Source organism: Artemia sp. Qi Xiang Cuo, chromosome 9, assembly GCF_049724085.1.
Source record: "Artemia sp. Qi Xiang Cuo chromosome 9, ASM4972408v1, whole genome shotgun sequence".
Classification (NCBI taxonomy): domain Eukaryota; kingdom Metazoa; phylum Arthropoda; class Branchiopoda; order Anostraca; family Artemiidae; genus Artemia; species Artemia sp. Qi Xiang Cuo.
In genome coordinates this window covers 49078809-49100838 of record NC_142802.1, presented here as the reverse complement: position 1 = coordinate 49100838, position 22030 = coordinate 49078809, and the positions used below count along the sequence as shown (strand labels likewise).

The 22030-nt window shown below is 33.5% G+C and overlaps 1 protein-coding gene across 1 annotated transcript in view; it reads right to left on the bottom strand.

Moving 5' to 3' along the window:
• LOC148948744 (aspartate--tRNA ligase, cytoplasmic-like) overlaps positions 1–14045 on the bottom strand; it is a 45801-nt gene extending 31756 nt beyond the window's left edge. Inside the window, exons 1-2 of the mRNA XM_089094073.1 lie at positions 13817–14045; positions 1869–1971 (exon numbers count right to left, since the gene is read on the bottom strand). Coding sequence (XP_088950199.1) covers positions 1869–1971; positions 13817–13979 — 266 coding nt within the window. The 5' untranslated portion in view covers positions 13980–14045. The remainder of the gene's footprint in view (positions 1–1868; positions 1972–13816) is intronic.
• Between the last annotated feature and the right edge of the window lie 7985 nt (positions 14046–22030).

The window sequence follows — 22030 nt, the reverse complement described above, 5'->3', positions numbered from 1 at the left end:
ATAAGCATGCATTTGAGAGTTATTTGCGTTAGTAATAAGGAGGAGTTGAGATAAATTTGAGATGTCCGAAGCTGAAGTTGAAAATCGAATCACAAACAATCAAAGCCACAAATACTGAATTTGACAAAGCATTGATTCCCACTCAAAGACATCTTGTCAGCCAATCAAAATGGTCAGCATAGTGACAAATTAAGACCAGTAAACTGTGCACCTGAGAAAATGAAATTATTCTTGAAATGGTGCAGTTTTTGGTGACTCTTTTTTTTTTAATGAGCCCTTGTGGACCAATTTCATGGGCGAATGCCGCCCCCCCCCCCGTGTGCAATTACGGAATGATCAGTTTAAATGCTTACATGTTTTACTGGTTCCATTTTGATAGTTCTCAGTATATAACTGTTAAACGAGAGGAAGATTGTCAGAGGCTTCAGCAGCTAAAAGTATAGCTCAGGAAGGTGTCTTGTCTCCACATCTTATTTCGAACGGTTATGGATTACGTTGAAGAAGATGGAAGTACATCAAGAACTTTTGATATTATAATTAACAATTTGTTTAGTTCAAATATATCTATGTTGATTCTTCTTGGTTGCAACAGGAATATGCTACATTTATTCTTACGTAGCCAAATATATAATATAGAAAAATCCCAAGATAGTAAGCAATTAGGAAAAAAATTACAAGATCCCATGCTCAGGACTAAATACCAAGACTCTGGAAAAATCCCAAGGACCAAAAGTGTAAACACACACGTGCACGCTCAGATATACACACACAGCCACACGAACAGATAAAAACGGATACAAGACAAAGTTACAAAAGGACAGCTATACACAAACTGTGTGTCAAATTATTATTAGGTAATACCTCATTTTTCAGTGGCAGCCCTGGTGTTTGTATTTGTTTGTAGGCTAAATTTTAAGAAATTAATAATTGGAGAGGTTTGTTGGAGTACAAAAGGCAGACTACAAAGCTGTTAAAACTCTAATAGCAATCAGTTTGAGCACCTGTATTAATAAAATATATGTACTTGTCTCAGGGGTGTCAATAGGGGCAATTGACCCCCTAGTTCCCTTCTCCCTTCCTTTAGATTTGGGAAACCCTTTTTGGGGTATTTTCATTGAAAAATGCCCTTTTTTCATGAGAAAAAAGATTTTGAAAAAAAAATTTCATCCACCCCTACATTTCCATGAAATACAGATCTCAAAGATTTTGTTAAAAAGATATCATAAAAGCTCTTTTTTCTTTAATATCCTTATAAATCTGATTCCGCAACAATTTGGTCATGCTCATTCCAGATTTTCCACTTTTCATTTTAAGGTTTACACTGATGTATCTATGAAAATTTCCCAGGCAACTTATTTTATATTATTTATTACCCATAAGAAAAGACTATTGCAAAAATGATTTTTTCCCTTTTAGAAGGTTTACATTTTTTAGCATATGAAGTGTACATGATAACCATGATATGGAAACTTGCAAGTCTTTCTCAGTTTCTTTCTATATTCGTGCTTTGATCTTTCATGCTATTGTGCACTAAAGGTCAATATAACAAAGATGCAAATCATTGTTAATTTATAACTATATTATGTTTTTCTTTCCTTCACCTTTCTTCTTTTCCCTCGTTGTTATTTTCTGCATTTTCCAAATATGAAAAGATGATGTGTTAACTGTGTTGTTTATCTATCATTAAAAATAAGCTTCTATTTGATACTTTAAATAACATTATAGCATTTATAATATGTATAATCATAGTTTGTCCAAGTCAAAAGGTGTTCAAAGAGGGTATAAATAACTGTTCCAAAGTCTTCACTGTTAATTACCATAAATTATGTGTGAATCCAAAGAAAAAAAATACTAATAATAAAACTTACCCAGTAGTGAATTTGACCATTTGCTTGCTAACACCTTCTCCAACAGCCAAAACTCCTTGAATTGAATAAGCTTGCTGACGGATTAATATAAAACATTGTTTGCCTGAAAGTGAAATGGTATCAGCTTCACTATACTAGAATAATGCAACTCTTTTTGGAAGCATTCAATACTGAATAAAATTCAATGAAAATGTGCAGCAGGAGCCCTACACATAAAAAAAAAGAAGAAAAAACAGCATTTGTGCTTATTGTATGTATATATAAGTTAATGAGCTCTTTACACAAGAAACGGTAATTGAAATTGGTTCAATCTCAAGTTCTACTTTATTTAGGGATGGAGGGAGGAGTTACTGCAATCAGAGGAAAAAACAGGGGAGAATTGTTGGTAGAGAATTTCAACTTTCAGTTCAGGATCAGCAACAAGTTGACTATTGTGCAGAGGGGATGGATGGGTATTGTTTCATTTTTGAGAGACATAACACCAGGACTATTTGGGGTTACTTATGGTACTAATGTTATTAGTTTAGCATGATTCTTTCGGAAGTGGTCAACCACTAAATATTCACTGTTTTGATTAGTTTGATAGTTTCCTAGATAATTTATCCTTATGAAAGAAACATGTGGTACATATTTGGTGGCTTGTTCCTTTTGAAGGATACATTTTAGGCTATATAAATAGACTTAGTACTATTAGATTCCTTATTCTATGATATTTCTAAATATCAGGGTCACTTTTCTGGCACTGTACACTCCCCTCTCCCCCTGAAGGTTCCTGATATAGCCCTTGGAATATATAAAATGAAAGAAGAAACTAAAACAGTGAAATTTCTTACTTTATAATACACAGAATCTGTTCCAAATATCATGGTTGTTACCATGACAATTACAACCCTTTCCACCGCCTAATATGCTCCAGATATAGCCCTAGGCTACATAAAAAAAACTTCACAAGAAGACATTAAAGTCTTGTTTTCTGGCAGCATTGACTGTTAAATGTATAATCAGCTGCAATACTGAGTTCAGCTCAAGATAAATATTAAGGTCTAGTGGCCACTTCTGAAGGAAACATGCTAAACAAATAAAATAGTACTGTTACATTCCTAATTTATGCTCTCTCCAAATACCATGGTTACTTTTCTGGCAATACACCTTACCCTTTGATGGTCCCAGATATAGCCCTAAAGACATATTCTCTGTTGTGTTGAATCTTGTGATAATTAAATAAAAAATACAAGTTTTTTAAACTGAAAGTAAGGAGCGACATTAAAACTTAAAACGAACAGAAATTATTCTGTATATGAAAGAGACTGTCCCCTCCTCAACGCCTCGTCTTTACGCTAAAGTTTTGTATTGTTTTAAAAAATAAAGTTGTGAGACAGAGTCAAACTTTAGCGTAAAGAGCGAGGCGTTGAAGAGGGGACAGTCTCTTTCATATACAGAATAATTTCTGTTCGTTTTAAGTTTTAATGTCGCTCCTTACTTTCAGTTTAAAAAACTTGTTTTTTTTTATTTAATTATCACAAGATTCAACACAACAGAGAATATATCTTTAGGGCTATATCTGGGACCATCAAAGGGTAAGGTGTATTGCCAGAAAAGTAACCATGGTATTTGGAGAGAGCATAAATTAGGAATGTAACAGTACTATTTTATTTGTTTAGCATGTTCCCTTCAGAAGTGGCCACTAGACCTTAATATTTATCTTGAGCTGAACTCAGTATTGCAGCTGGTTTCATCAAGTTTAATCCTACCCATCAAAAGTTAGGCGCCTGAGAAAATTTGGCTGATTTTCGAAAAAAGGAGGAAAGACCCCCTAAAAGTTATAGAACCTTAATGAAAATCACACCATCAAATTTCGTGTATAAGAGAACTCTGCTGTAGAGGCTTCAAGCTCCCATCTACAAAAATGTGGAATTTTGCATTTTTTACCAGAAGAAAGATCACGGGTGCGTGTTTATTTTTTTTTTTTTTTTCCCAGGGGTGATCGTATCGAACCAGTTTTCCTAGAATATCGTGGAAGGGCTCATTGGAATGGAAATTGAAAGTTCTAGTGCCCTTTTTAAGTGACCAAAAAAATGGAGAGCAACTAGGCCCCCTCCCACGCTAAATTTTTCCCCAAAGTCACCCTATCAAAATTTTTAGGGAGCCATTTCGTTCAACATGTTTAAAAATATTGCAAGTATATTCTTTAAGATGACTTAATTCCCCGACGTTCCCGGGGGGGAGGGCTGTAAGTTTTTAGCTCTAACCAATGTTAACACCACGTACGGGTTATTTGGTAGTACACAGACGTTTTGAGGAGATATTTTTCCGGGTAGGGGGGGTGGGGGGTCGGGGGTTATGTGGGAGGATCTTTCCATGAAGGAAGTGTTAATGGGGGAAGGGACATTGCTATGAAGGGGACGCCGGACTTCCCAGCATTATTTAAAAAAAGATAATATATTTAGAATAAAAAACAAGTATTTCAACTGCAATAGCAGCAAAATCGAAACATTAAACGAACAGAAAGTATTACATATATAATTGGGTTCACCCCGTAGTCAATGCCTCGCTCTTTAAGCCAAAGATTTTTTAGTACTTTCATAAGAGCTATTTATTCTAATTAACGGCCTTTGTGGTTAAGCGGTCATTTCTAAAGAATTGGAACAAAATTTGAACTTTCGCTTAAAGAGCAAGGTATTGACTAGGGGACGAACCCCCTAATAAACGTATTAAAAATATATGAATATAGAAGTTCGTTACGTAAGTTAATTCGTAAGTTACGTATATTTATTACTAATAAAAACGTTCGTAAATAAAATTAAACAAGTTTCGAGAAAGCCATTTAACTAAATAAAAGTAAATTAATATGAAAATTTTGTTTAATTATTCATTTACGGTGAGCCAAGATCAAAACCTGCATTTATTTTAAAAAACGTTTTCTAGAGTTTTGGTTACCATTGAGCCGGGTCGCTCCTTACTTACAGTTCGTTACCACGAACTGTTTGACAACCTTCTTCTTCGAAAAACTGAGTTTCTGTGTTCCTGACTTAATGAAATTTATTTTGCCTGAGCAGAGCAATAGAACTCTGAATGTAAAAATTATTTGAAATGACTTAAAAAGTGGATAATAGTGGATGGAGATATGATAATATGAAGAATAGAAACATATTATATATCATAAAGTAAGAATTTTGTTGTTCTAGTGCTTCTAGTAAAGGTGCAGGGCAACAGCTCTCCAGAAAGAGACATGCTAAAACAAAAAGAGAGGAGTTTTCATATTGCTAATCTTGTGCTCTTTTTTATAGATGTTTATGACAATTTCCTCCCTCCCCCAATGGTCCCATATATAGCCTTAGGGTATATACCCATTAAAAGATAACAATAGAATTCTTATTTTGTAATATGTAGCATATTCATATTGATCAAATTATCTTGTTTGATTCCATTATTGTTTACATTTTTAACTCATTACAAAAAGTATTTTTTAATCTAAAATTCAATCAGGCTAAACTGGATATATTAAAGTTGACATAGCAGATATACATTATACAGCAGATCAAACAATGGATACAACAGCAAAGACAGATACTATTAGGGCTACATATGGGTCCATCAGGCGAGGGGGGGGGGGGTATATTATTAGAGTCCTGGAATGACCATTGTGTTGAAAAGGAGCGACAGAATAAGGAATCAAACAGTGGGCTTCAACTTTTATTTTATTAATATGTTTACTTCTGGAGAGCCACTTCTCTGGACCTTTACTGTGTTTCTTTTTTTGCATTCCCAAGGCAATATCGGGACCATTTGGGAGGGGGGATATACTGTAAAAAAAAGCATGATATTTGGAAATAGCATGAAATAAAGAGTCTAATGACAATACTTTTATTTGTATAGAATATTTCCTTTGGAAGATGTCAGTCACTAAATATTTACCATAAATTTGAATCATAGTATTTAGTTTTAAGAGGTTTGGCATTGTAAAAGTGCTGGGGGTTCCACCCCTATAGCCTATAGGGACATAATTTTTTTCAAAATCCTGGAGGGGGGGAGGGCAAAGTTGGAGCCAATTTGGCAAATTTCTACCAAATCATATTATTGACTTACGCATAAAGTGAATATACCACTCGATGCCTTTTTTTATGCTGATTACGAATATAATAATCATTTCTATCGGAAATGAATTTCAGTCCCCCCCTATATATATGCCAATTCAGGGTATATATTTCTACATTAGGGGGGGCAAATTTTGTTTCTGATGTAAATGGGAGGTAAGTTTAAACTTTACCCCCACCCCCCCACCCCCTAATGTAGAAATATTTACCCTGAATTGGCATATATAGGGGGGGGGGCTGAAATTAATTTCCGATAGAAATGATTATTATATTCGTAATCAGCATAAAAAAATGCATCGAATGGTGTATTCACTTTATTCCTAACTCAATAATATGATTTGGTAGAAATTTACCACCAATTTTCCCAAATAAAGTGAAAATGACAGAGAAAACAGGTTAAGATATACTAAAGAAAACTGACCTGTTTCTGTAGATGCTTGAATTAAACAGGCTTATCTTAGTTTTGACGAGATTGGTAAAATTCTAGACAAGCTATTTTTTGCAATTTTGGAAAGGAATTAGATAAGGAAAATGAAACTTTCCAGGACAGATCTATAGACTAAAGTATGTCCCAGGAAGGTATTTTGAAATACCTATCTCTACTCCTTCTCCCTCTAGGCGAAACACTGACCTTTGATGAACTTTAAATATATTTGTGTTATAAAAGTGAAACCTTGAAAAATAGATCTTCTGCTTAAATGAAGCACAAGAAAGCTTCACAAACTTTGCTTGATCCCAATTTATGTGGTTTCAAATATCTACAAACAAATTTCCTAAATTTAGAAAAAAAACCATTAATATTGCTTAAAATTCTACTCAAATAATGGGAATTGCATTTTCAAAACTATAACCAGAGAAAAATAAACTGAAAAAATAAGGTATAGCGTTGTGCTGTTCAAAGACAACCGTGATTTTGACCACCTTCCCCTTTCCCTTGTTGTGACATTAACTGCTGATCCATCTAATTATCCTTGTGCTACTACTTATAAAAAATGGTGTATGAAACGAGAGAGGAGCAAAGCCAATTCGCCTTTATATACTTCTACCCTAACAGCTCTGTTGTCCTGCATCAAGATCCCTTTTAATCTACTGTGCACGAGTTTTTATTCGCCACAAGCCAGAGTGCAACTGAATATTTATTACCTCCCCTTAGATGAGTGCGTAAAACAAGCTGAAAATGTGGCTGTCCCCCTTGTCCAGGTCAAACTCAAAACTCGAAGTTCAATTTAGAAAGAAGACCTAGGTCTTAAAGCAGTCAAAAATCGTGCTAAACTCTGGCTTCACATCTGGATTGTGTGTGGGTGGCCCTTGCAAGGCCAAGTGTTTGATGTAAATAAGACAAAAGTGGAGTTTAAATAGTATTTTCGTTTGGTTTGATATGGCCTAATGGTGCTGAGTTCCCTAAAAGTGCAGTACAATGGAAAGAAGTCATTAATGCATCTAAATTTGATTCATTAGGGACCAGTGATGTTATCCCAGATTCGTCTTGGCTTAGGCATTATAATTTTTTTTTTTTGTAAGACTGAGTACAGTGTTCATTATCATTTTCAGTGCTTAGCTTCTAAATTTTTGCCACCTAAACTTTTGCAACGTCATGTTATTACTATATCAACTAAAAGTATTGTCAATTGTATGCTTAAACTTAAGTCTAAATCGAGTGGTCTTGATGGGATTAGTGCTCACCATTTATGTTGTGATTGTCTGACATTAGTTGCTCAGCTTCAGTAACTTTTTCAGTTCCACTTATGTTTGTCAATGGTGCCTGATTCCTTCCTTTGCACAATGGTAACTTTGATTCTTAAACATGGAAGAGACCCTTTTGATTACAGTTCATATAGGTCCATCACTGTTGCTCGCAATATTAGTAAGATTTTTGAATATGTTCTGCTCCCATATATCATTGAACAAACTGCAAAAGACTCAAACCAATTTGGGTTTCAACCTCGTATTGGGTGCAAACACGCGCATAAGGGTTTAGCTTCAATTCTTTATGATGCTCAGTCTAAAGGTTATGAATTACATCTTTGCGCTTTGGATTTATTTAAAGCTTTTGATAGTATTTGGCATGCACAAGTGTGGCACTCTTTGTCAGAGTTTGGAGTGAACCCTTCTGTCATACATGTGCTTAAATTTTGGCATAGTAATTCGTTTCTTTGTTTAAAATCTGGCACAGGGTACTACGGTAATATACCAGTTCAGTCTAGAGTACGACAGGGTGGAGTGCTATCACCTTATTTAATGCTTGCATTCAAAATGTGTTATAAGGAGTCAAGCCTTTGTATTTTGGTAATTTTTCTGATGTGTCCTATATTGCATATGAGGATGACCTGCTAGTTTTAAGCAAGACCAAGTCTATTTTGGCATTATCTGTGCAACATATTTCTATGATGTTTTGGGATGTTGATCTGTTTTTGAATGTTGATAAATGCAAATATTTAGTTTTCAATCCCAAATAATCAGCTCATAATTTGTCCTGTGGATCCTCAGTAATCCGCAATGTTGCCAGTTTATGATGGTAAGGAATTAGTATTTGTTCTACACTCACTTTTTTGTGACTTCAGGTTCTGAGAAGCTTTGCAGGCTAAGCCTTCTAAACATTCTTTTGATATCAAGCAAACTATAGTTTGTCTAATGTGATACAACTAATGCCTGTTTATCAAAACTCAATTGATTATCAAAAACAATAACAAGGTCCCTAATAGAATCAACCAAACTTATCACTATGTCACCAATGGAATACTGGTATGCTACTGCATTCACTACATAGGAATTTTCCTTATTAATAAACATTGAATTGAATTTAAATTGCACCAATTAACCAAATCATCCTGTAGAAGAGCCACTTCAACTAGGGAAGGTAAGCCTCTATAAAGCTTTACATCATCTGCAAACATTTTGATTCTACTATGTTGAATTACCTGTGGCAAATTATTTATAAATATAAAAAATAAAACTGGTCCTAAGCAACTACCCTGAAGGACTCAACTCAAAACACTACACTTATTAGACAATGAAGTCCTTGATTACTTCCATAAATTGAGTATTACAAGACCTATTTTTCCTAAAACCATGGTGTGCTATATGCCAAAGGTTTTTTTTTTTCAAAATAATTCTGGACCTGGACAAAAATTAGCTTTTCCATAATCATAGAAAACAATTTAAGTGTTTGAAATAGGATGATAATTATTGAATTCTGACCTTAATCCACCCTTATGAAGATGTTTTTTTACTGCTTTCTTCCATGCAACAGGGCATTTACCAAACTCTAAACAAAGTTTAGAAAGAGAAGCAAGAGGACTGGCTAAGCAAGAAGCCATTTCATGCACAACATTTGAAACACTATCAATGATTTCATTTGGTTATATCCCTGCTATTAATATTGGTACTTGTATTATGAGGACATTGTTGAAATGTCTGGATAACCTATTTTCAAATTATATGTCTGGTAATCAAAGTGTTCTTATAAGTGATACTTCTGATCATTTTGATGTAAGTTACTCAGTAAGTATTGATAATGAAAAGTCTGCAAAAAGATGAGCAGTCTCAAGCTGAGTATGGTCCTTGATAAAGATGCACTTCTGGAATGTAAAAATGAGCTAGCCAATAAGGAATAGATTATGGAGTTTTCAGTCTTTGCAGATATTGACTCTTAGGTTTAGGTGTCTTTTATGTCTTTTAATTTAGGGAATATTCACTCCTACAAAATTTGGATTCTGGCAAGATTGCACTACTGAGCAAGCAAATATATATTTGACAAACATTACCAATATTGTTTTAGATAATGGATATAAAGTGGCAACTGTATTTTTAAATGTTGTAAAGGCTTTTGATATGGTCAGTCATGATATTCTGTTAATGAAGTGTGAAAATTATGGGGTTAGGGGCCCAACTCTTTCGTTTTTATGTTCTTTTTGTCTTGTAGAAAACAATATGTTCAAATTGGTAATATGGATTCTGATGAAAATTGTATTGAGTGTGGAGTACAACAGGGTTTAGTACTTGGACCCTTTTGATTTTTATGAATGATTTTCCACAGTCTGTAAGTAAACTGAAAACAAGAATGAGTGAGATTGTCAAAAAGGATAGTGTGGCTACAGTACCTATGTTTGCTGATGATACTTCTTTAGTGGGGATTTCAAAGTCAGAGAGGTTGCTCCTAGAGAGTGTAAGTGAATTGCTAAATGAAGTTTCAAGATGGCTGAGGGTGAATTAGCTAAAGGTTAACCCCACTAAGAGCATTTTTCTTGTATTTTCAAGAACATCATATTATTATATATGATGAATATATATGATGGTGACTGCTCCAACTTTTTTTTTCAATAATTAATCAGTGTCTAAAAGAGAGAGTGTTTCCGAGTTGCTTTAAATAAGCAAAAGTTTTACCAATACATAAAGGAGGGAATGCTGGTGGTTTTGAAAATTATAAACCAGTTTTGGTCTTACCCTTTATGTCTAGGATACTAGAAAAATGCTTTTTGCTCAGAATTTATCAGTAACTGGAATACCAGAGAATATTCACTCCTACACAATTTGGATTCTGGCACAATTGCATCATTGAGCAAGCAAATATATATTTGACAAACATTATTGATATTCATCATATATAAAAATATGATGTTCTTGAAAATACAAGAAAAGTGCTCTTAGTGGGGTTAACCTTTAGCTAATTCACCCTCAGCCATCTTGAAACTTCATTTAGCAATTCTCTTAAACTCTCTAGGAGCAACCTCTCTGACTTTGCAATCCCCACTAAAAAAGTATCATCATCAAACATAGGTACTGTAGCCACACTATCCTTTTTGACAATCTCACTCATTCTTGTTTTCAGTTTACTTACAGACTGTGGAAAATCATTCATAAAAATCAAAAGGGTCCAAGTACTAAACCCTGTTGTACTCCACACTCAATACAATTTTCATCAGAATCCATATTACCAATTTGAACATATTGTTTTCTACAAGACAAAAAGAACATAAAAACGAAAGAGTTGGGCCCCTAACCTCAAAATTTTCACACTTCATTAACAGAATATCATGACTGACCATATCAAAAGCCTTTGCAACATTTAAAAATACAGTTGCCACTTTATATCCATTATCTAAAACAATATTAATAATGTTTGTCAAATATATATTTGCTTGCTCAGTAGTGCAATCTTGCCAGAATCTAAATTTTGAAGGAGTGAATATTCTCTAAATTAAAAGACACCTAAACCTAAGAGTCAATATCTGCAAGACTGAAAACTCCATAATCTATTCCTTATTGGCTAGCTCATTTTTACATTCCAGAAGTGCATCTTTATCAAGGACCATCATCAGCTTGAGATTTTTCATCTTTTTGCAGACTTTTCATTATCAACACTTACTGAGTAACTTGCAAATACATCAAAATGATCAGAAGTATCACTTATAAGAACACTTGGATTACCAGACATATAATTTGAAAATAGGTTATCCAGACATTTCAACAATGTCCTCATAATACAAGTACTAATATTAATAGCAGGGATATAACCAAATGAAATCATTGATAATGTTTCAAATGTTGTGCATGAAATGGTTTCTTGCTTAGCCAGTCCTCTTGCATCTCTTTCTAACCTTTGTTTAGAGTTTGGTAAATGCCCTGTTGCATGGAAAAAAGCAGTAATAAAACATCTTCATAAGGGTGGATTAAGGTCAGAATTCAATAATTATCATCCTATTTCAAACACTTAAATTGTTTTCTATGATTATGGAAAAGCTGATTTTTGACATGGTCCAGAATTATTTTTAAAAAAAAAAAATAACCTTTGGCATATAGCACACCATGGTTTTGGGAAAAATAGGTCTTGTAATACTCAATTTATGGAAGTAATTAATGACTTCATTGTCTAACCAGTGTAGTGTTTTGAGTTGAGTCCCTCAGGGTAGTTGCTTAGGACCAGTTTCATTTTTTATATTTATAAACAATTTGCCACAGGTAATTCAACATAGTAGAATCAAAATGTTTGCAGATGATGTAAAGCTTTATAGAGGCTTACCTTCCCTAGTTGAAGTGGCTCTTCTACAGGATGATTTGGTTAATTGGTGCAATTTAAATTCAATTCAATGTTTACTAATCAGGAAAAATGCTATGTAGTGAATGCAGTAGCATACCAGTATTCCATTGGTGATATAGTGATAAGTTTGGTTGATTCTATTAGGGACCTTGGTATTATCTTTGATAACCAATTGAGTTTTGATAAACGGGCATTAGTTGTATCACATTAGACAAACTATAGTTTGCTTGATATCAAAAGAATGTTTAGAAGGCTTAGCCTGCAAAGCTTTACTGTGCAGTATGCTGAAAAACAATGACATGACCAATAGTTGAAAACTGTATATCTGTTTGGTATCCAACAAGAAAAATCTGATTCATAGCTTATTGAAAAAGTGCAAAAAATTTGTTCCTTATTTGAAGTATTTACCTTATGAATGTAGGCTATGGTGTTTGGGACTACCATCTCTGCAGTTCAGGAGCAATAGATTAGAACTAGTTTATACATTTGGAATTGTTAAAGGTATTGATAATTTATATTTGAGTTATTTCTTTCAGTTCAGCCATTATTTCCCCATATGGCATAACTCTTTAGAATTGTAGCCTACCAGAAAAGGCCTTTAAGAAAGGTTGGAAAGGATTCTTTTGTAAATAAATCCATTAAATCATGGAACATGTTACCTGACCATATTATTTCAAGAATAGCCTAGCCCAGACATTACAGCTTTGGTTGGAACCTCTTTTTATGAAAGGCAGTATGGTAAATTTTTACCAAATAATATTATTGACTTATGACTAAAGTGAATATACCACTCAATGCCTTTTTTTATGCTCTTTACAAATATAATAATCATTTTTGTCAGAAATGAATTTTACCCCTACCCTTATATATACCAATTCAGAGTATATATTTGCATATTAGGGGTATGGAGGTATATATTATTTCTGATGTAAATGGGAGGTAAGTTTAAACTTTAACCACCACCACCCCTAATGTGCAAATAGGCTATACACCCAAATTGGTATATATAGGGGGGGGGGGTAAAATTCATTTCTGACAAAAATGATTATTATATTTGTAAAGAGCATAAAAAGGGGATTGAGTGGTATATTCACTTTAGTCCTAAGTCAATAATGTGATTTGGTAAAAATTTTACCCAGCTTTGGTTGGAACCTCTTTTATGAAAGGCAGTATATTGAACCATAATATTTATGGGGAAACCACCAGATGGCTAATTTGACAGTGTATAGGCTATATCTATCCTATACAAATCTTTAAATTAGCCAACCAGTATTTTAAGCGTAGGAGTCCAGTTGGATAAAAGGAAATCTATTAAGAAAACAATTCTTACTCCATATTATGTGGAGTAATCCTAGTTAACACATTTTACAGGGGAGAGCCTTTATTTTCACTTCTTTGCTTGTTTTTTTTTTAGTTTTTCTAAGAAATTCATGAATTTCTAAGAGCCTATATATTTACAGAATATATGCCCCCACCCCCCTAATGTGTTAATATATACCAAGAATTGCACCCCCAATCTAAATATAGGCTAGCCTAACATCCATTTGCATCACAAATGAACTTTACTCCCACATTAGCCATGTGGTGGATGTCCATATTTATGGAATTTGTAAAAGCTGTTTTATTCAGTGATCTTAAGAAGTATAGGCTGATCATAATTTTGTTCTATTTTTACCTCCATAATGTATTCAGTCTATAGAAATTATTTGTTATTCTGGTACCAATAAATACCCAGGGATCCAACTGTTGTTTTTTGTCTATTGTAACAAGGCAAGCCTATGGCTCACTCCATTTTTATTTAAAATAAATAAATGTACCTTTGCCTCTACAAGTATGCAAGCGTCCTCGCACCCACACAAGAGTGTCTTTTACCATCTTATTTAAATCCTTAACATTTGAATATTTCCTTAGGGTCTTCAATTGGCTTTGATTTAATGGCAATTCTCCATAGTGGCCAGAGGAAATATCAGGATCATCCATAGCCTGTTAATATTAGTTTTCAATCCACTTCAGGCTTAATTCTTCAAATCTTCTGCGTAAAGGCAGTGTTACCGAAACGTCAACCGAAAAGTAAACTAGACCATATGAAAAACAAGCGAAAAATGAACCCGTCAATGCTTCTACATCACAGAGCAAAGAGTACATGGGCGCCCATAAGCTGAATTCCAGGGGGGGGCAAACTTCGTCTAATTGCTACTTTTAATGCTATATAATAGAAATCTCAGAACAAAAATATAAAAATAAGGCAGCATCATTCAGCCAGGGGGGAGAGCCCCCCCCTGCCCCCCCCATATGGGCGCCCATGAAAGAGTATGGGAAACTAAAAACTAGAGAATAGTTTCCCACACTCTTTGTCATAGAGCACAACATTTAACTCATGTACTTGACGTTCCGATTTCGTATATTGAGATTTTAAGACCTTATATTCTATTCTAGATCCCAAAATAATCAAAAACTAAGTCAAATCTATGTCTTTTAAATTTCTGAATTTAGAAATTTTAGGATTGTCTAACTTTACCAACTGAATTTGCATTGTTTAATTTTAAATAGGAAATTGAATGATGTGCAAAATGGTATATTTATCTTTTAGATATCTCATGGTCTTAATATATAAATTAACTCTACTTTCTTCATAAAAGTAACTCACATCACTTTATCATAAATATTAAAAAGATTTACAACAGCAATGATCAAACATTGTAAACTCTAGCAATGTTAGGACAAAAGAGGGTATCAGTCTAACCAGGGGCTTCGTTTAGGGGTGGCAAGGGGGGTGCAGTTGCTCCCCCCCCCCCAATAATGTGGAGAAAAAAAATATTATACATCCCATTACCTTTGACTATCCAGATATGGACCCTTCTTGCCCCCCCCCCCCCAATAAAAATGCTGAATATTCGCTCCTGGTCCTAATAGAGAGATCGTCATTACCGCGCAATCAATTAAGATGTCACTAGGCATTTAAAGCCAAGTCATCCAATTTTGTGGACAACATCAATGCTTTACATTTAAAAGTTGGTGAGGAGACATTTAGTTCAGCACTTAGCACTTTTAATGTATGTTATTTTTACACAACGAGTTGTACCATGTACTCTTTGTATTGAAGACCTTATCCCAATTCCCAAAATAAGGAACACCGAGTCCAGAATATTTGTCATTTCGACCTATTACGGTTTTGATTCCCCTTTGCAAAGTCTTATTTAAACTCGCTGACCTTGATCTTGCAATTTCTGAATTAATTGTCAAACATAACAAAAAATTAATTCTTCACAGAATGATTGGTGTCATGCTCTAATTCAATAGTGTTTTATAATTTTGTATTTGGGCGTCATGACCATATTTAGTGCATTAATATTTAAATTTGTTTCTATTTCATGTTATATTTTTATCGTTAAATCTCATTCTTATGACAAGAGTTTTTGCAGGAATTTGTTTCTTGTTCATGTGTTTTTTTTCTTCTTTTCTTTTTCTTCTACTCCGTCTTATCGTGTTATGTGAATTATATTCTTTTTTTCTGTATTTGTTCTTGTGTTCTTTCCTGAGTTTTTTCTTTGCCCCTTTTTTCATATATTGCTTCGTTCTCATGCTCTGTTTTTTTTGTTACAGTGGTTAATGCGTTCGTTTCTCTTTTTCTTTTAGTTTTAATAAGCCTTGACAGTAATACTCAAACATACTCAAACATGATATCATATTCTAATTTTTTAAAAGAGGGTTTTGTAAAACATTGTGTTTATTTTTATATTATCTTGCGTTGCTTACAAAAGGCACTAAATATGACAATTCTTTTTCAAATGAACTTCTTCTCCTATTCCACGCCCACTGTTAAGGTACGATCACCCCCGGTGAAAAAAAAGAAGGAAAGAGAAAAATCACTACCTTCCATGCAAAAAAGAGACCTTCCTGTCTAATCAAGGTGGGGGATTTTAATTCTTTTTGTTTGTTTTTTTTGCTATTGTAATTCTCGCAGTGCAGTTTCCATTATAGTTTTACACCATTTTGAAAGGTTTCAGGCTATTTTTCGAATTCCCCGCTCATTGAATATGCTATTAAATTTAAATTTTACAATTAAAGTTTGCCAATATAACCGTTACCATTCCTGAATCAGCTTCAGACGGCAATTTTTCCTTACTTGACAGTTTTTTTTTCAAAACACGTTTTTAAATTTTTGCTTGCTATGGACTGGACTTCGTTTGCAACCATGATAACAGCTATTACATTGTGCCTTCAGTTATAACAGTATAATTCAGCTCATGAGAAAATTTCTCACTGTATTGTCAGTGAAAGACAATGAGGTCGAATCACATGTCTACGAAAATTCGAAAACCCTGCTCCATATAGTTGGACGATGTTTGGCAACAGAGTTTGGGTAGAAACGTTAATGTGATTTTGACCTTTCATGCGCATAGACATCACACCATGGGTTTATCCCATGAGAAGTATTGGATTCAAATAGATCGCTAAATAAAATACCTGAAAAAGCAAGTCATGCCAAATAAAATAGCCAGATCAACATAAAAATGACCAAATTTTAAGCCACAGGTCAGTTGCAATTATTTTTTTTTACACTAGTGGATATCAAAACGAACTAGTTTGGCGTAACATAATTGAATGTGGTAACACTGTCCAAATATCATCAGAAATCGAAAAAATGAGACTTCTTCAGTAAATGGGTACACGAGCCAGCGCCACACTCTATAATTTTTCTCATCAAAATATGGGTTTTTACAGCTTAATTTTCATTTTGTGTTCTATGACCACCAGGAAAACTGATCGACCAAAATGACGAATAAAAATACGAGCTCACTATTTTTTAACAAGGCATAACTTTTGTTGTCAGTTCCTGTTATGTCCGGTTTATAGGAATACAATAAAATGCTTTAGTCGCAGCTACGCATTGTCTTTCCGTAACAGAAGTTACGCATCGTGGGAGAAGAATAGAAATTGGTGATAGGCCAACTTCCTACTATTGCTACCAGTGCTACTAACTTACTACAACACTAAGGCACCTGAGGATAGCACAACTGTATAAGTTCTTCATCCACTCCCATCTCGTTCAAATCTTCATTTTTTATTTATTCTCATGAAGTTCCTATTTTTTAAAATCCCTTTTTATGACCTCTTTTCATTATACTTAATTGGGGACGACCAGATTTTGTCTGACGCAAGATTAATGGCCAAAAACCACAATTTTCAGCAATCTATCATCATTCATCGGTAAAATGTAACTTAACCATCTTAACTTCTATTTTGATACAACCCAAGAAAGTGAAATCATGCTAGCCTTTGGTGTTTTCAGTAGGACGGAGTGCATAAAGATAATCCGCGTAAACGGAAATAGGAACCAACCTTGACTAAATAATGATTCAACGCCAATTCAACTGCTAACCTCCATTTCTATCTTAATTGCAGCAATATTTTCTCTTATATAACATCGATCCCTTTAATACACTTATATAGTATACCATACAAAGATAGAGCCTTTATTTAACGTTTTCCATCAACTAAATCAAATGCCCCTTTATCAAAGAGACAACTCTTAATCAAAGTTGTTAGTAGTCTAATTTGGTCAATGCATTCCTCCTCCTTCCTAAAACACATTGTTTTTCTCTTTAAAATTTTACCCACATAATCTCTTGGTGTACCAAGTACCATCATGGTAACAGAGATCAAGTTAATACCTCCGTAATTAACAGAATCACCATTATCCTCTTTCATTTAAAAAGGTTGAATTTCCGTTTTACTAAAATCACTGGATACTTCACGCTTATCAAAAATATTTTTTTATTATCTTCTGTATCTTATATGTAACATTGTTGACGCCATATTTCGAAAGTTCGTTTAACATGCTTTCTGCCCCTGTTACTGATTTTAATCCTTATAGTACTGTCCAGTGGCGTAGCAAGGTCTTGTGACATCCGGACCAGAAATTTCAACTTGTCCCCCCCCCAAAAAAAAACAAACAAAAAGCATTGAAACATTGCTGAGTTATATTTGTTTATGGTGGAAACATACAATTGAAAAAGATATTTGAAGTATCAAACAGTTCGTGGTAACGAACTGTAAGTAAGGAGCGACCTAGCTCAATAGTAGCCGAAACTCTAAATAACGGTAAACTCTAAAAATGTGGAATTTTGTATTTTTTGCCAGAAGAAAGGTCACGGATGCCTGTATTTTTTTTTTCCAAGGGTGATCGTATCGACCCAGTTGTCCTAGAAAATCGTGGGAGGGCTCAATGGAACGGAAATTAAAAGTTCTAGTTCCCTTTTTAAGTGAAAAAAAATGGAGGGCACCTAGGCCCCCTCCCACGCCGATTTTTTCCCAAAGTCACCCGATCAAAATTTTGAGATAGTCATTTTCCTCAGCATGGTCGTTAATATGATAACCATGTATTTTAGGATGACTTTATCCCCCAAAGTCCCCGGGGGGAGGGCTGAAAGTTATGAACTTTACCCATTGTTAACATATTGTATTGGTTATTGGGAAGTATACAGACGTTTTCAAGGGGATTTTTTCTGGTAGTGGGGGGGGGATGGGTCTGGGCTATGTGGGAGGATCCTTACATGAAGGAAGTTTTCATGTGGGAAGGGACATTGCTATGAAGGAGGCGCCGGATTTCCCAGTATTATTTAAAAAAAAGATCAGAAATTAAATAAAAAAAAGTTTTTCAACTGAAAGTAAGGAGCAACATCAAAACTTAAGACGAACAGATAATATATATATATATGAATTTGGTGTTGATTATTCATGTACGGTGAGCCAAAATCAAAACCTGCATTAATTCAAAAACGTTCAAAAATAAATAAAAAAACAAGTTTTTTAACTGAAAGTAAGGAGCGACGTTAAAACTTAAAACGAACAGAAATTATTCCATATATGAAAGGGGCTGCCCCCTCCTCAACGCCTCGCTCTTTACGCTAAAGTTTGACTTTCCCACATCTCCATTTTTTTAAACAATAAAAAAACTTTAGCGTAAAGAGTGAGGCGTTGAGGAGAGGACAACCCCTTTCATATACAGAATAATTTCTGTTCGTTTTAAGTTTTAATGTCGTTCCTTACTTTCAGTTGAAAAAACTTATTTTTTTTATTTAATTTAAATTAAGGAGTGACAGGAAAAGTAAATTGCATGCTGTATGTATAACATTGGTATATAAACATTTTAATGTAAATAACTTACATACATTTAAGCAAAATACAACATTTTTATACATATTAACATTATTATTACAATATCAAACAACACCATTTTATTTCATGGCTTACATTAAGTAAGGCTAAAATGGGCAGGGGCTTTTATTATAAGCGTTTTAAGAGGAAATACAAGAATAGCTCTAGCCTTTGTGTTTTACTATAGGCTTATCCATGTTTTTGTGCTTTGACTTCAAACACAATATATAAATATATATATATATATATATATATATATATATATATATATATATATATATATATATATATATATATATATATATATATATATATATATATATATATATATATATATATATATATATATATATATATATATATATATATATATATATATATATATATATATATATATATATATATATATATATATATATATAATTCATTTATACATTTCCTTCAATTCTAACGCGGTTTAAAAGTTCTCCATTTCCTTCAATTATAACGCTGTTTAAGACGTTCTCAAAATACTCTGCCTATGTCTCCTTATAACTTTCCTTAGAACTAATAGAGACTCCATTCTACTATCTACTGGGACAATATCTTAACATTCCAGTCCCCTATCTTACTATTGTGCTGTCTGGCTTCTTCTTCCAGAACCTAAGCAATTTTATCCAGATTCTCTATTTCAAATCTGATTAATTCACACTTTACAGCCTTTTTTTACTTCCCTTAGTTTGCTAAAATTCTCGTAAAATCTCTTGGAAACTTCTAGCGCAAACTCTTTTCTCATCTACCTTTGCTTAAGTTTAGCTTAAAATATTTTTAATAATATTCCCGGTTCCTTGTAGGTCTGTTTTCCGTAAGAGATGTTCCACTACTTAGCAAACTATATTTATAAAATTATTTCATTTAGCTCTTACGTTATCAAAGTCTAAAATCTCCAGTTTCATATCCAACAATTCTTGGAAAGCTCCTCAACCCAATGAAAAACCACTGGAAAATTTTTTCGATGGAATTAACAAGAATATAGATGATCATAGAATACAAATACGTTATATAATTACAAATTCTCCAGGTTCACATCCGTCTGTTCTTTAAAGGTTCCTCAAGCCAATAAGAATCCACTACAAGGCTTTCTTTGTGAATAGATTAACAGTAAAATCCATGATTATAATAAATTATTCTGAATACAAATTTCAACAGTGAGATTTTTTTTCTTCCTTGGGATGCATTTGGATATTCGCAATGCTAGTTAAAAGGTCTACATGAATCAAAAACAATCTATCTTTTTCAGTCAAATTCCTAGTCTTTGTAAGTTTAATTAATTGTTAAATAAAAACTAAAAATAAACTTAAAAGTGTGAAGTTAAAACTGAAAACAAATAGAAACCATTATGGTACAAGGAGAAATGCCATCCCCCTAGACCTTCTTAGTCTTTTTCCTAGTCTTTGTAAGTTTAATTAAATATTAAATAAAAACTAAAAATAAACTTAAAAGAGTGAAGTTAAAACTGAAAACAAAATATAAACCATTATGGTATAAGGAGAAATGCCATCCCCCTAGACCTTCTCTCTTTCAATTAAAGTTTTAAAATATTAAAGATACTATCCATTCTCTCTGTAAGATATACGATAAACTTAAGCTTTCAGACAGGAAATCTTTGGAAATGGGGAGCATCCCTTCTTCTTTAGGTCTGCAGTATAAACTTTGTATTTTTTTTAACTTCAGTGTCACTCTCTACTTTTTTAATAGACTTGTTTAAAAAAGTAAGTTCTGTCTGCGTTTTATATCATATTCATAGTTATCCTAAATGCGAGGAGAGCTGCCCCTAAAACCCCACTCTTTACGGTGAAGATTACCTTTTGTATAACAATGCTTCAGAAACGGAAATTCCCCTGTAAAAGAGGCATTCGACCAGCTATAAGAAACCAATTTTGCCTTAAGGGAATAAGGGACGTTTCTAGATTTTCAACTTTTTTTTACTTGTGTTTTTACAATAGACTAACAAAGTGCACAATAAAAATCTGTGCATGTTTTATTACATACAGAGACGTTGCCCATGTTTTGTGTACAGGAGTTGCCCAAACGTTTACACGTTTTCCCTTTTAATGTCCTCTACTTGTTTTTATTATGTCATGACCCATTTAAACTTTTATACTTTTTCGACAAATTTGATAAAAATGACAATGTGAAGTAATGATTATGAATTTGATTTATTCATTCTGGCAGTTTAAGTTTTTCATTTTGTACCAGTTTTACTTGTATCGTTGGTTTTTAAGTTGTTTTTATTTTTTTGTCCCGTTTTTGTTGATTGGCCTCGTTTTGTTTACTTGTTTTCTGTTAAATTTAAATTCGCCCTTTAAAGTTGTGATAGCGAATTTTTTTTTAAATAAGTAGGCTATCTTATCTATCTAATCTGTAGTGATCAAGACAACTAGAAAGAACTAATGAAAATAGGCCAATAGCTTAGTATACGGTAATATATTAAAAAATGCGCCTTTGAATTTTTCCATGTTACAATAATAAAAGAAAAATTTATAGTATATTTTCCTTTCAGTAGAGCACAAAGGACGCTCTGGTACTTAGGAGGTTTTGAGGCAGTAGCCCGACTCCTGTTTTTTCGTATTTTCTTTTCCTTTTAAGGTAAACTTGATGGATGTGAAGGAAGATTTGTTTTGTGAGGAAGAATTAGCGTGTGTACTATAAGGATTAAAAAATAATAAGGCTCCAGGTGCTAATAGGGTGGTAAATGAGTTTCTTAAATATAGTGGTTATGAGGTTAGAAATAAGTTACTGCAGATTATGAATATGATTTTTGAAAAAGGGGAAGTACCTATCGATTTTAGGAAAACCTTAATTAAGCCACTTTATAAGAAAGGTGATAA